Source organism: Archocentrus centrarchus, chromosome 12, assembly GCF_007364275.1.
Source record: "Archocentrus centrarchus isolate MPI-CPG fArcCen1 chromosome 12, fArcCen1, whole genome shotgun sequence".
In the NCBI taxonomy this organism is placed as follows: Eukaryota; Metazoa; Chordata; class Actinopteri; order Cichliformes; family Cichlidae; genus Archocentrus; species Archocentrus centrarchus.
This window is the reverse complement of record NC_044357.1, coordinates 379668-396161: the sequence shown is the minus strand read 5'-3', so window position 1 is coordinate 396161 and position 16494 is coordinate 379668. Positions and strand designations below refer to the sequence as shown.

The following is a 16494-nucleotide window of genomic DNA, read 5'->3' as shown; positions in this document are numbered from 1 at the left end:
GTCAAACATTACAAGCAGCAGAAGGGATTCCGGGTTAGACTTAAAGTGGACGCATCATGCTTTTAAATCCTTCCTTTTCATATGTAAATCATTCACTTGTGGTCTATATAAAGTTGAACTGCAATGCTTTGGTCTGAATTCCTCGTTATTGTAGCTCCACAGACCCCTCGTTTACCCCTGTTCTTAGCTCGTTTTGGTGCGGTCTCTTTAAATGTGAATGAGACATTTCACACCCTGTTCCACTCCACCCCGTTCGGCCGTTTGTGTAGTTTGATAGCATCGATCCGCATATCTATGCAGCACCGGGAGAGAATAAATTTAAATTTACTGCATTCCTAGACACTCAAACTACAAAAAAAAGAGTAATTAAGGGCTAAAAAAAGTGGATTTTGCATGATGTGTCCCCTTTAACTTCAAAGAAGTCAAATGGTTCTCTTACATCAATTACTGTTTAAGATTCAGAATCTGTATTTGAGCTATGGCATAACATGCAAACATGTATGACCAGTATCTGTATGTTTCCCTGGTTGCCTGACGGTTGATTTCTGGCCGCAGTGTGATGTGTCAGTATGGCATGTCAGAGAGCAGGAGTGCCACATTTCCTATAGAGAAAGCACGACACCTGCTGGATGACAGCTTCTTAGAGTCTCAGAGTCCGGTCAGAAATGATCCACACAGTACGTCTGTGTCCAATGGCCTGTCATTAGGTATGTATGGCTTACATATGTGTGAAGCCAATATTTTTTTGTTTGGCACAAAAATGTTTATAAATATTAAATTTATTTGGGAAATCCAAATAAATCACCTTTAGATTTTTGATTTTTCCTTTTTTTTCCAATGATAGGCAGCAGTGGAAGTTCGTTTGGGGAGGAGCTGTCACCTGCAGTGGAGAGGTAAATAAACAATTATCATCATTAGAAATTGCATTTTTTTTTCCCAAAAAGATTTTTGTCTTAGTTAAATTGTTGGGGTTTTTTTAAGCTGTGGTAAGATGAGGCTGGCATTATTTTACATTTTATGATATCCAGTAAATCCCATGAAAAGAACAAAATCAACAATATTGGGTCAGTCTGATTGTAATTTCTCACCTCCTGTCTTTCTACTGAGGCAATAAATCTTTAAAAAAAAAGAAAAGGAAAAACCCACCATGAACAAAACTTGTTAAATTCATATTAAAACAGCTGTTCACTATGTTTCTCAAATGTTACTCAAACTAGAGGAAATAGTGCAAATGTTGTATACATTTGCAAGATTGTATATGCACACTATGAACAATACTGTGCATGTTCATGGCAATAAACACGTGACTACAACAGTGTGGCTCACTGATGTGTTTTAATAATTTGCAAATGGGATTTGTTGATGAAAAACCTTAGAATATTGCCAGATTTATCTTGTAAACTTTATTTCAATTGGGTGTAATACTTTACCTCTGTGTCATTAGTTTGTATGTATTCTGCTATATATGACATAAATGTATTTGCTTCTTGCCTACATGAAGTTAATCATACTTTCTGTCAGTGTTTGTCCCTGCAGAGAGACAAATCTGAAATAATAATAATTGAATTTGGCAAAGCTAAAAGAGGTTGGGGGTTGCCAGTATGACATGTTTAGTCATATATTGCAGTAAAGTGTTTGAATTGGCTTTGGTTTACACTTTGGACTCTTGTAATGTCACAAGATCCACTGAACAGCTCTGCTAACCACAAAAGCAGTCCCATGAGCCCCTCAGACTGACTGTGACAATGTGTGACAAACAGGGGCCGTATGTATGCGACGCTAGGCCCCAACTGGAGGGTCCCTCTTCGCAACTCCCCCCGGAGCTGCAGCTATGTTTACAGGTACAGTGAATTGGCAAAGCAAGAAAATCAGTATTGCAGTAATAAAAGAGCATGTGTGGGAGAATCCAGTGTTTGACTCACTCTAGTGTTTGATGTTTAATCTCCCTTCATTCCCTAACTGCATGCTGGGGATATTATTGCTTTGGGTGATACATTGTACTCGATCAGAAGGAGCTTTATTAGTTATAGGCACACTGACTAAATTTTTTGTGATATGGCAGTTCCTTAAATCGCTAAAGCATCAGTTTACCAAATTCCCCCCCAAAATTGCCTCTCAATTCTAAGAGTTTGAATTGGGACTATTTCTTCACAGTAAACTAATCATCTAATTGTTGACAGTTATTCAGATTAACAATGATACTGCTGCAAAAGAGAAGTTGACATAATTTTTTTTACAGTAGCATAAAAAAATCCTTTATGTAACAAATTAGTTATATAAGCCAGTTATTGTTTACAGTTCACACCAGTTTGCAGTGCTGAGCACCATAAACTCAGAAACAGAAATTTCATGCATGGTCAGAAAAGAGAAAATATATATGTTTGGCACAACAATGCATTCAGATCACAACTCTACTTGCAAACAGTGCCAGACATGACAGGCTTTTAAAAAAACAAAAAAACAAAATATGACTTTTGTCCTCTGTCTAAAGAAGATGACACAAATTCAGTTGCCTCCATCATTGGTCACATTGCCCACGTTCCGATCAGTAAAATAATGGCTTTGTACAACCATAAAGTAAGCTAAAGTACCCTCATTAACCTACTGTTCCTGTCCATCCATCCATTCTCTTCTGCTTATCCAATTCAGGGTCAAATGGGGGCTGGAACCTATCCCAGCTACCATAGGGCAAGAGGTGGGGTACACCCTGGATGGGTCACTAGCCTGTTGCAGGACCAATACAGAGACAGACAACCATTCACACCCACTTTCACACTTATGGACAATTTAGAATCACAAGCAAATACGACATGCTGTGGCTCCATAGGGAGGCTCAGAGTCTAATGTGGCCTTTCTACTGTTGAGTGTAACCAGTAGTTTGCACCCTGTTGTAAACCCTCAGTGTTTGAAGGCATTTCTTGACAGTAGACTCTGATGATACACTTAACTCCTTGGGGGTGTTTTTTTTTTTCGTAACTGAGAAAAAAAATTCTGCAGTCATCCACTTTTGTTGTCTTCTGTGGTCTTCTAGGTCTTTTGGTGTTGCTGAGCTGGCCAGGGCATTACTTCCTTTTAAGAATGGAATGAAATGTACCAGATGGTTGATTTGGGCCACTCCTAAAGTTTTTCTTTTAGTTTGGTTTTTCAACCTAATGTTGGGCTCTTTCACTTGCATCAGCACCTCTTTGGACCTCATATTGAGTCTTCCAGTGAATCACTAGCAAGTTTAACATTTATAATCATTTCCAAATCAGCTCATGGTTGGGAGGTGCAAAGTGGTCATGTAAAATGTGAGAAAAAGTGGGGGTATACTGCAGTTTCTGTTCAGTTCTTTAATAACAAGGCTTTGTTCATTTTACATTTTCATTTCATTTCATTGATTAAAAAAGGTCCTGTAACCAGGCCCAGACGTGAAGAAAACTGAGAAAAAAGTAAATTATCAGTGTTTTAACCAGAGTGTAACCTGCCTTTAACCCTATGACCCTCAGAAAAAAATTAACCTGAATTTGATAAGCTAAAGAAGATGGATGGACAGATGCACGGATCGATGGATGGATGGATAGATGATATAATTAAAATAATTAAAATATGTCAATTGTAAATTAAATCAAATCAAAATTATCTATTATATTATGTAATATACATTATATTACCAAAAGTATATGCTTGTCTGCCTTCAGACGAAGTGACATCCTGTTATTAATCTATAGGGTTTCACCTGATATCAGCCCACCCTTTGTAGCCTTCAGTTCTTCAAGGTTTAGGGATGTGTTTCTGGGGATTTTTGACCATTCTTCCATTTTTAAGGTTAGACACTGATGTTGGATGAGGCCTGGCTTACCATCTCTGTTTTAATTCAGCCCAAAAGTGTTCTATTGGGTTGAGGTCAGGATTCTGTTCAGACCAATCAAGTTCTTCTACATCTCACAGCTCATCCATGTCTTTATGGACCTGCTTTGTGCACTGGTTCTCATCTTGGAACAGGAAGGGGCCATCCCCAAACTGTTCCCGCAAGGTTGGGAACATGAAATTGTCCAAAATATCTTGACATGCTGAAGCATTAAGAGTTCCTTTCACTAGAACTAAGAGGGCAAGCTAAACTCAACCCCCCAATACAACCCCACGCAATAATCCCCCTTCTACCTCATATAGGCACTTGATTTTATACACCTGTGGCCATGGAAGTGACTGGAACATGTGAATTAAGTGATTTGAATGGGTGAGCGAATACATCCATCCATCCATTTTCTTCTGCTTATCCAGGGGCAGCAGCCTAAGCAGAGAAGCCCAGACCTCCCTCTCCCCAGCCACCTCCACCAGCTCATCCAGGGAGACCCCAAGGCATTCCCAGGCCAACCAAGAGATATAATCTCTCCAGCGTTTCCTGGGTCTGCCCCGAACCACCTCAGGTGGCTCCTTTTGATGTGGAGGAGCAGCAGCTCTGCTTTGAGCTCCTCCCGAATGGCTGCACTCCTCACCCTATCTCTAAGGGAGAGGCCAGCCACCCTTCAGAGGAAGCTAATTTCTGCCTCTTGTATTCATGATCTCATTCTTTCAGGCCTTACCCAAAGCTCATGACCACAGGTGAGGGTAGGGATGTAGATTGAGCGGTAAATCAACAGCTTCGCTTTCATGCTCAGCTCTCTCTTTACCATGATAGACTGTTGCAGTGTCCGCATCACTGCAGACACAGACCCAATCTGTCTGTCAATCTCCTGTTCCCTTCTCCCACCACTCATGAACAAGACCCCGAGATACTTAAACGCCTCCACCTGGGGCAGCAACTCGTCCCTGAGCCAGAGTGGGCACTAAACCCTTTTCCAGCTGAGGACCATGGCCTCAGACATAGAGGTGCTAATTCTCATGCCAGCCGCTTCACACTCGGCTGCAATCTATTCCACTGTGAGCTGGAGGCCGCCACCTGATGAAGCCAACAGGACCGCATCAGCTACAAAGAGCAGAGAGGAGATTCTGAGGCCACCAAGGCCGAAGCCTTCCACCACTTGGCTACACCTAGAAATTCTGTCCATAAAAATTATGAACAGAATTGGTGACAAAGGGCAGCCCTTGCAAAGTCCAACACCCACAGTCTGACTTTTTCCCGGCAATAGCTCTTGCTGCAGTTGTGCAGGGACTGAGTGGCCTGCAATAATGGGCCAGACAACCCATACTCACGCAGCACCTCCCACAGTATACCCCGAGGCACGCGGACAAATGGATTCTCCAAGTCCACAAAACACATGTAGACTGGATGGGCAAACTCCCACACACACTCGATTATCCTCAAAAGGAAAAAGAGCTGGTCCAGCGTTCTGCAACCAGGACGAAAACCACATTGTTCCTCTTGAATCTGAGGTTCAACTAACGGACGGACCCTCCTTTCCAGCACCCTGGCATAGACCTTACCAGGGAGGCTGAGGATTGTGATCCACCAATAGTTGGAGCACACCCTCCGGTGTCCCTTCTTAAAGATGGGGACCACCACCCCGGTCTGCCAATCCAGTGGCACCACCCCAGATTTCCACGCGATGTTGCAGAGGTGTGTCAACCAAGACAGCCCTACAACATCCAGAGTCTTCAGGAACTCAGGGTGAATCTTATCCACCCCAGGGACCCTGCCACCATCTCAGTGTTTAACCATCTCAGTGACCTCACCCCCAGTGGTGGTCAAATCATTCCCCTCATCCCCAGACTCTGCTTCCACTACAGAAGGCATGTCAGTGGGATTAAGGAGGTTCTTGAAGTATTCGTTCCACTGCCTGACTATAGCCTCAGTTGAAGTCAGCAGCACTCCACCCGCACTATAAACCGTGTGAGTAGAGCACCACTTTCCCCTCCTGAGTCGCCTGACGGTTTGCCAGAATTGCTTCAATGCCATCCAAAAGTCTTTTTCCATGGCCTCACCAAACTCCATCCACATCCGAGTTTTTGCTTCGGCCGCTGCCCGAGCCATCTTCCACTTGGCCTGTCGGAACCCTTCAGCTGTCTCTGGAGTCCAATAGGACTCCTTCTATTGACCTATTGAGGTCACCTGACCAAAGGTGTCAATGGGGGTTGAGGTGCCTGGGGGAGGGAACTTGGGACAGCAATGTGAGTGGAGGAAAGTCAGTAACGTAATCCACCTCCTCTGTTCAGTGATGGTTGTTCACACATCTATGTCCACTGTGAATGGACAGAATGGGGCGAAGTCCCAAATTTCACCAGAAACCACTGATTGTAATGACCCACGCCTCCTTTCACACCTTGGCGCATGTGATTATGCACATGAATAGTAGGTTACAACCACATCCAAGGGACTATGCCCACTGGGGTTTAAACACCTGGGTCTCTCCAGTTTAAGAACTGAAGCAGCCTTTCAGATGAGAGGTGAAATAAAAAGGAGTCCAGTCACCCTTTTTCAAGCTCCAGAGACATGCCACATTTAAATTTTTTCACATAGTTTCATAATGCACTTTATTCTATACACTTAAGTATATTATCTACCTTGCATTCATACCTACAGACAATTTAGAATCACCAATTAACCTAACACTGATGTCATTTGCATTGTGAGAGGAAGCCAGAGTACTCCAGATCAAACCTACGCAGCCACAGGGAGAACATGAGTTTCCACAACCACAGTGCTAACCACTGCCTAAGCTCTTTGAGTACAAAAAATAGAAAAGGCAATGACTGTATTATTTTCCACCAAATATGTAAGTATGGCTGAGGGTTTTTATGATTAACAAAATGTAATCTTTTTTGTAGACAGCTAGCATGCAGTATAGGTAAAGTGGGTGGAGCAAACAGCACATTGATATTGACAGCAGATAACGTCATGTCTTTGCCAGTTTCACTTCACTGCTACAGTCTGTTTGAATCAGTGAAGAGGTGGCATGTGCTCCTTGTTTATCTTTTTGCATTATTCACTTAATATAAGATAGGCTACCTTTGGAAATAATAATATTAATGTTGGTCACTCTAATGTTGTGAGTAAAATACTATAATTCATTATCAGTTGTTCATTTTACATTTCTCCTATAAGTGAGAGTTTAAAAACAGACTCTCAAAGGCTACTTTCTTTTTAATACTGAGAAGTGAGCTCAGTCTGGTTGTCTCCCATCATCTCACATCCTCCAGAAAGAGCAACAAAAAAATGCACTCACTGATCTTTGAATACTGTTTCAGTTGTTTACAGTGTTGAATGTTCTTCACTATCTAACATCTTTAGCTCCTCTGCTACCAATTCCTGTTATGGATGCAGCGAAACTGGTAGCGTGACCATTGAAGGACCCCTGAGAAGGAAAACATTACTGAAGGAGGGACGAAAGCCCAAGGTATGGTGAGCTTCGATTTCACTACAGTTTAAGCTATTATTTTCCCTTCCGTGTGGTTCAAAATGTCACTAACTTCAAAAAAATCGTGGGTGATAGTGAGCTGTTTTCAGCCTGTCTGTGTATTTGCTGTCTGGCAGTTGTCCTCATGGACCAGATTTTGGATCATTTTGTCTGGATCAACACTGACATTCTATGGAGCGAAAGCACTGAGGGCCTCTGAGAGGAAGCATGTGAGTTTGATGCCTTGAAAACATGAGTCTACTCCAGAGGTGGCCAAAGTACTGACGTTCTGTACTTAGGTAGAAGTACAAGTACTTGTGTTAAAAACTACTCTGGTAAAAGTTGAAGTACTGGTTCAACTTCTGTACTCAAGTAAAAGTAAAAAAGTACAGGCTCTGAAATCTACTCAAAGTAAGAAAGTAAAAGTAGCTCCTTAGAAAACGTTTCTACCTCTTTTCTTGCATCTTTCTCCATCTGAGTAAAGTTATCGCTCATTCTTTGCTCTCCCTTAAAATACAGCAGCTGTTCTTTTAGCTAGCAGACACACTGTGTGACAAACTGCAGAAACTTTTTTTGTCCTTTACGTTTTCTGTCATTTATTTTCCTCACCGTTCCGGCGTACAGCCTCTATGTAAAGCGCAACTTCCTCTAGCTCTTTCCGGTCTCCGAGCGAGCATTGCAGGAGCCTCTCCCTCTACCCTGTGGGCTGTCTGTTCCCTCCCTCCCACCCTGCTGTTGTGACTTCCAAGAAAAAAAACGCTTGCAATCAAAAGCCGGTTCCCGCACTGACTTGAAATGCGAACGTTTCTCAGACGCATTAAACCTAAAGTAACGAGTTTGTTTTGAAAATGTAAGAAGTAGAAAGTACAGATACTTGTGTAAAAATGTAGGGAGTAAAAGTAAAAAGTTGTCAGAAAAATAAATACTCAAGTAATGTACAGATACCTGAAAAATCTACTTAAGTACAGTAACGAAGTATTTGTACTTTGTTACTGTCCACCTCTGGTCTACTCCTACAGTCATGTGAAAAAGAAAGTATACCCACTTTTAGTTCCAAGGTTTTATGTACGAGTACATAAAAAAAGCTTGTATGAACAACAAAACATGACACATTACACCGTGTCACTATTTAAAAAAACAAAAAACTAAGCCAAAATGCAGAAGCAATATGTGAAAAACTAAATACATCCTATGATCCAATAGCTTATAGAACTACCTCCAGCAGCTGTAAGTATAGGTAATCATTATCTGTATGATTTTATCAGTCTCTCACATTGATGTGGAGGATTTTTGACCCTCTCTTCTTCACAGCATTGCTTCAGTTCATTGAGGTTTGCAGGCATTAGTTTATTCACAGCTCTCTTAGTATCAAACCACAGCATTTCATCTGCATCTCCTGTTGCATAACACATTTTCAGCTAAGCTTTAGCTGTCGGACAGCTCGACTCAATGACTGCAAGCTGCTCAGTTCCTGTGGCTGCAAAACAAACCACATCATCACCCCTCCACCACTGGGTTTGACAGTTGGTATGACTTGTTTGTGGGGATAAGATGCTTTTGGTTTTCACCAAACATGGTATGTGCCTAATGGCCAAATACGCTCATTTTGGTCTTGTCTGTCCACAGAACATCATTCCAGAAGTGTTGTGGTTTGTTCACATGCAATTTTGCAAACCCAAGATATGCTGTCATGTTCATTTAAGAGAGAAGACAACCTTTCCAAATATCCATACTTGGTTCAGTCTTTTTCTAACTGTGCTGTCATGAACTTTAACAGTTAACATGCTGACGGTCCTGTAGAGTCTGAGATGCAGCTCTTGGGGTTTTTTTTTTGCAATTTCTCTGACCACTGCACAGCCAGACTTTGGGGTGAATTTGTTGAAACATTCACTCCTGGGAAGACTGGCAGCTGTCTTAAGTATTTTCCACTTTCTCACTGTAGAATTATGGACTTGAAGTTGTTTGGAAATGTCCTTATTACCCTTTTCAGATTGATGAACAGCTACAATTGCTTCTCTAAGATCACTTCTGATGTCTTTCCTCGTTGGCAATGTTTAACACACACCTGAATGCTCCAGAGCAGTAAATTGCCAAAAGCTCTGCTTTTATAGAGGTAGTCACACTTGCTGATGATCAGTTGATCGAGCCCATTTGATAATCCTCTCAAGGCTGCTACTTTACCCACTAAATTCCTGTGGAAGTAATAAAAGTGTACTTATTCTTCACACACTGTTTCTACATTTTGGCTTTATTTTTATTAAATAAATAATGTCATGATGCAGTTTGTGTTGTTTTTCATCTGAGGTTGTACTTGTACTGCTAAGGACCAGATGATTTTTTTTATTATGTCCTGATATGTAAAACATTGATAGCACTGAAAGAGGGTGTACTTCTGTTTTCACGTGCATATTTAAAGATAAAGCCACACATGTGCATCATGATGCACAACAGCCTCTGGTGTAGGATGTGATTTGTAGCTCAGCATTGGATTTCATGTTTGTCTGATGGCATTACAGAAAAGATCATTGCGCTTCTTTATGGCTTTGCTGTTCAGACACAATGGGGAATTCACTCTTCACTCTGTTTTGGTGCAGTACAAATCAAGCCCCTGTAAGAAAGTTTGTGTGATTGGCTGGATGGTGATACTGCCAGATGACCCAGCTCGACCCAACATCTTCCAGCTCAATGACCCAGACAAAGGTCAGCCCCACACCACCAGCAGAGCTCCTGTTTCCTTTTTTCTTTTGTTTTTAAGTTCAGATACTCAGACAGAGACCATTTATGTTGCTTCACAGGCAATGTTTACAAGTTCCAGACAGGATCCAGGTTTTCAGCAATCATCTGGCACAAAAACCTGGAGGAGGCTTGCAGGAACAGTAGACCTCAGGTATGTTCAAGCACACACAGCATGCTGTCTGGCTCACAGGAGCACATTTCTTTTTCGTGAAGAGATCATTGAACGGTGTTACTGTGTTTCCCACAGAATTCCATTCTATTTTATTTAAGTGGTATCCCTCCCTGTGTTGCATCAGCAGCACTGATTGAAGCCTGAAAAGCCATTAATATATTCATTTTCTTAACCACTTATTCAGCTTAGGGTAATGAGGAGCTGGAGCCTTTCCCAGCCTATCACTTCTGGTTTTGCTGATACTTCTGTTCCAAACTGCCTTTGTGCCACCTCAAGAAAAGCCTTTTTTATGCTTTAAAAATAAGTTTCAATATTCCTGTTGGCCGTGGGGGTTCCCTAGCAGTGTACGGTCTTTAATATTTAACGTTACAAACAACGACTGACCCTGAACAGTAAACTTCAGTGCACTGGTTTTGGACACATTTCTACAGAAGTGAATTGTGAACGAGACGTTTTTAAGTACTTTGAAGAACATTTTTGAGAGACACTGGTGGTTAGCTTCATTGTTTGCTTTATTTATTGTTTACTTCAGTCCATTCACAATGCTAGCACAATGCATCATTTTTATTCTTCCTCACTGCAACCCGTTCCTGAAGTACTCTTATTCCCTTTTTTTCCCAGTTGGAAAAATAATAGGCTACGCATTTTAAACCAGTATGTGGGTAACAGTGTTTTTACTGTGTCCTCTGTTAAGTCTTTGTGTGGGAAACACTACATTAGCTGGACTGATAGCAGCATAATAAAGAAGACGCCACCAATTTTCACAACCTGCAGCATCACTGATTTCACTCTAACATCAGTTCCTACAGGTGCAGTGAGACGTTTTCAGTACAAAACACATTCCCTGCTCTGTATCAAACAGCAGATCATATGAGCTTTTAGCTGTACACATAGTTGGGCATTTAGCGGTAAATAATAATGGTATAGTAATAGAAATAATAATAGAAAACAGTAATAGAAATTTTCTCATTAAATGGTAAATGGACTAGTTCTTATATAGCGCTTTTCTACTCAGTATGAGCACTCAAAGCGCTTATACAACCTGTTTTACATTCACCCATGCACTCCCATTCATACAAGCACTTCCATTTTTACTAAGCTAAGTGCTTTTAATTAACTAACATTCACACGCATTCATACTCCGACAGAACGGTCGGAGAGCAATTTGGGGTTAAGTATCTTGCCCAAGGATACATTGGCACGTAGCCCGGAGTAGCCAGGATTCGAACCGCTGACCTTCCGATCAGTAGGTGACCTGCTCTACCTACTGAGCTACAGCCACACCCCCATTAATTGGTGAAGAACAAAACCAACCTATAAGGAGTGAATGCATTCATCACATCATCAGACAGATATTGTTGTTTTATATTTGGTGAATAACATAAAATAAAAAAAATCAAGTAAAACAACTATAGAGGCACTAATGTAGATTCAATGCACAAGTTAGTTAAGGTCAGTGCTAACAGCTGTCACAAAGTGAGCTGTCAGCCTTTAGCATTTTTCTTAAAAGAGTTATCAAAAGTAGTACAAAGATTCAAAAAATGGCATAAAATAAGAAATTCTGACTACTTGTGTCAACGGCACTGTAGAGGCGACTGATCCTCACTTAAGACCAATCACAGGAGTGGAATGGGTCAAGCGCAGACCCAAGCTTACAAGATCGTGTGGGTACACAGACTAGAAATTCTTCCCAGTATGGTAACTTTGATGCCTATGGACAGTGGTCTGTGTTGTCATGCTTGGCTTTTATGTGTGCTGGTTTGAAAAAAGAATGTGGCACCATACACCAGGCTACTTCTTATTCAACCTACAAGTTGCTTAGTGTAGTTTTTCTCACTCACTTGTGCTGAATATCTGCTCTGTTCTCTCAACAGATACCTGCAAATCTTATGTCATTTGAATGAGAGCAGCCCTTATTGAGCAGGATTATTATTGTGCCAAACTCTGTTGTTTGGGAATTATAGACTAAATAAGGAACTTGATGGCACTGATGGAAGTGTGAGAATCAAGAAGCGTATGAGACTGTAGAAGAAGCTCTGTGACGCTGGAAGTGTGACTGTAATGCCAATCCACCTGCTGTCATCTTCACCGGGACAATCTGATAGAATCTCTATAAAAATCCAGTCAAAGGAAGACTTTCACGAGGCTGGATTCCTTTCTCTAAGCTTCCATGGTCTCTGTCATTTGTTATGCTGCTATAATGTGTGCATGCACACATTGGTTTTTTGGCCCATGTTGGGTTTGTGATTGGGTGAAAAGATGTATCAGTGTATAAATGTGGATGACAGTGTTAGATGACCGCTGGCTGATGCTGATCTCCAGTTCACAGACTAGTGTTGCACAGCCTTCATACGGAACCGGGGATTTCAACAAGGAAGGCAGCCAAAAAAAAAACTGGATGAATATTTGTTTTGTTTTCAAGTAGATTGAACGATTTAGTTTACTCTGAATGTTATCATCATAATGAAGTGGGAAGTGGGCAGCATACATCCCCACTCATGAACTTGGATCCATCAGAAGAGGTCTGGTATCATCTCAAGGCCTCATTATGTCAATCAAAGATCAGCACTGCAGAAAAAAAGGCAGAAGCTGAGTCTTCATCACCTCCAGCCCTGTGACATACAGTTCAACTGAGTATTCAGAGAAAAGCAGTATTAACCATAAAGGTCATGTTTACCCACTCTACCTCAGTTGGTAGTCCTCCTGTAAAATGTTTGCAGATGTATATAACAAGGTTTACAAATAGGAACAATTAATATTTTCTACAGAACAAATTAGAAACGGAACCATGGAAACAATCCTGAACAAAGTGACAATTTCAGAAAGCAGAGGAAACCCAGTTGTTGTCTACACCGGGATGCTGAGGAAGTGAAATTAAAGCAATTTACCAAGTACTAAGTTTTATTGAATCAAATGTGTGTAAATATTGTATTTGTATATAAAAGAGTTTATTTTTTGACAACTGGCTCTCAAAGGGATGGATTATCAGCTTCAGAGACACTTGATGGGAAGCCACTGTAAAAATTGAACCAACTCCTTTTCTCCAGCTGAAGGACGTCAGGACAAAACTCCATTAGCACTTGTATTAATAAATGATCTGCTTGAAAAGCAACATACTATATTAATTTTAAATGCTAACTCTGTTTTATTGGATGGGACTTTATTTTCATAAGCTTTACAAAATAATTGAATAGTGATAATATAGGGTTTACCTTTCTTGGGGTTTTCCTAACCAGGGAGGCTAGATGAAGTGATGTCAAAGTTCTTTGTTATCAGCCTATCAGAGAGCCTCATGTGGTTATGAATTTACCCCCCCCCCCCAAAAAAAAAAAAAAAATAATAATAAAAATTTGTTAAAATAAAAGAATAATAAAAATAATTGCAGACAATTGAGGGTAAAAGAGTCAAAGTAAGTTTGCTTTGAGCTTACCCAAGCAGCAACACCCTAACCCTAACAAGAAGCCATTATTAGGATTTGGTAAAAGTAGATCATTTCATGTGCTTTCCAGCTATGTTAGAGAGCAAACATCTGTTCAGAATGACAACACTGGGCACAGTAAAAAGTTACCATAGAGAGGAATTAGCTTTGACACTGCTCAAAAAATTAATCAGAGTATAGCATAAAGTCAGTTACATTTCTGGAATAATGATCTGTTCAGTTATGTAGCAGACAGGGTTGTTAATCAGTTTCAGCTGCTTTGTTTTTAATGAAATTAACAACAGGACAACAATGAGACAACCCCCAAAACAGGAATGCTTTTACAATGGAGGCCACTGATGTTTTTTTGTCCTCATCTTTTCTGACTGCTTTGTCCCTAGTTTTGCATTTGCCTAGGCTCAATATCACTGTTGGTATCGATCTGCATTACCTGAACCCTACAGAGGTTGCACAGATTGTCCAACTTCTCCAGGATGGCACATCAATATGTGCCATTGCCAGGTTTGCTGTGCACAGCATGGAAGAAATTTCAGGAGCAAAGCAGCTGCTTTAAGAGAGGTGGACAGAGCAATAGAAGGTCCATAACCCATCAGCAGTACTGGTATCTGTTCCTTTATGCAGGGAGGAAGAGGATGAGCCCTACAAAATGACCTCCAGCAGGCCACTGGTGTGAATGTCTTAGACCAGGGGTGTCAAATTCAATCACAGAACAGGCCAAAATTTAAAGCAATTTGTGGGTCACACTGAAAGTATTTTATTCAGGAATATGAATTTGAATGGCCAGAATACAGGAACTATTTTCCTCAACGCTGCGCAGCGTTTCCTGGTGTGTGACGCAGCGATGCACTGTCAGCTCATCTGTGCAGGTCTCCCTCTGCATCTTCTTCCGCATCCATCCCACCAATCCACTCTTTTCCCTGCACATCCCAGGTGGGGAAAAGAGACGCACGGGTTTACCTCTGATGTCAGTGAACAGGTCCTTGTTTTCAAACTCCACTTTTCATTTGGCCATTTTGAGGGGTCAGGCTAGCTTAAATGTTGCTGTAAAAAGTCCTGACCAGATGGTTTTATCTGCTGACCACTGATCTATGTGGCAATACGAGAAAACGGATTAGTGCACAGGTCTTAACCTGCGTGGTTGCTGTTGCAGTGTATAGTGGGATTTGTAGTATGAGTGGTGGGAGTGCTGTTTACCAGTGGGCCATTAATAATAGCCATATGACATTTCACCTGTGTCTTAGACCAAACAATCAGAAACAAACTTGGTGAGAGTGGCCTGAGGGCCTGATGTCCTCTAGTGGACCCTGTGTTCATTGCCTCACACCGTGGAGCCTGATTGGCATTTGCATTAGAATACCATAACTGGCATTCACAGATGAGAGCAGGTTCACCCTGAGAACATGTGTCAGATGTGAAAGGGTCTGGAGAAGTCATGGAGAACGTTATGTTGCTCATAACATCAATTAACATGAGCAGTTTGGCTGTGGGTCAGTGATGGTCTGGGGAGGCATATCCATGGAAGGACGCAATGGCACACTTACTGCCATTAGGTATTGGGATGAAATCCTTGAACCCACTGTCGGTCCTGGGTTCCTCCTGGAGCAGGACAGTGTCTGGCCTCGTGGCGAGACTATGCAGGCAGTTCCTGTAGGATGAAGGAATTGATATTACTGACTAGCCCCCACACTCGCCTTACCCAAATCCAATACAACAGCTCTGGGACATAATGTTTAAGTCCGTCCCACGCTGCCACATTGCACCTCAGACTGTCCAGGAGCTGAGTGATGCCCTAGTCCAGATCTAGGAGGAGATCCCCAAGTACACTGTAATTTCATTAGGAGCACGTCCCTGACTGTCAGGCATGCATACAAGCACCTGGGTAGCATAGAAACTACTGAGTACTATTTTGAGTTGCTGCAATGAAATTTCAGCAAAAAAAAAAGAAAAGACTTTTTTCACTTTGATTTTTGGGATGTCTTTGAATTCAGTCCTCTGTTGGTTGATATTCATTCCTAATACATTACCCAGTCCATATCAGTATAGATATCCATCATGATTTTTCCCCATTGAGATCTGATGTTTTTAAAGTGTTATTTTAATTTATTGGAGTAGTATATTTTTTGAAAAAGCATTACACATTTTCATATAGTCTTCCTAGAAGACATTTGTAAATGAATAATACATGAATAACAACAGAAATAGTTTTCTAACAAATGGAAAACGGGAGCTGAAATTGAATTTAAAACCCTGTCTAATCTCCGTATGGTAGAGAATCTGAATGGCAGACTAGTAGTTTCAACCAGCTGCAGCCAGTCCATTGGAATGGTCAGAAGAGAGTTGTAAAATGTTTGACCATCTGGCAAACATTAATGACTGGATGCAGAATTTATGATTTATTCTTCAAGAAACTACTTTCCAAACCACACTATTCACAAATCAGACCCAGTGATTATGTTGAACTTCTATAGGCAAGAAGAAATCTGGCACACTGTAAATGCCAGCGGAAAAGATTGCTCAAAAAGTTGCATGTGGACTTTCAGATCCCTAAAAAACTCTGAAGCAGTTGATATTGCACAGTACACTAAGCAACATGAGCATATTCAGATTTATTTCTAAGTAATTCTTTTCACACAGTGCACTGTTAGACCTGATCTTAATCCAAGTCTACACTGGGTGCGTTTCAGTCATTGTACATCCTTTGTTGCTGATGGTTGGTTTGCACTAGGCACTGTGTACTTGGGTAACCCTGTAATTGATTTATGACTCTCATCATATAGCAGTCACCGCTATTCTGTGTTCTGGTACTAGCTTCAGTTGCTCACCTCAAAATT

At 41.2% G+C, this 16494-nt stretch overlaps 1 protein-coding gene across 1 annotated transcript in view; it reads left to right on the top strand.

The window, feature by feature from the left end:
- LOC115789081 (ras-specific guanine nucleotide-releasing factor RalGPS1) overlaps window positions 1-13417 on the top strand; it is a 94778-nt gene extending 81361 nt beyond the window's left edge. Inside the window, exons 14-21 of the mRNA XM_030742270.1 lie at window positions 556-707; window positions 845-893; window positions 1761-1841; window positions 7211-7316; window positions 7454-7546; window positions 9911-10016; window positions 10112-10203; window positions 12099-13417. Coding sequence (XP_030598130.1) covers window positions 556-707; window positions 845-893; window positions 1761-1841; window positions 7211-7316; window positions 7454-7546; window positions 9911-10016; window positions 10112-10203; window positions 12099-12128 — 709 coding nt within the window. The 3' untranslated portion in view covers window positions 12129-13417. The remainder of the gene's footprint in view (window positions 1-555; window positions 708-844; window positions 894-1760; window positions 1842-7210; window positions 7317-7453; window positions 7547-9910; window positions 10017-10111; window positions 10204-12098) is intronic.
- The last annotated feature ends 3077 nt before the right edge of the window (window positions 13418-16494 follow it).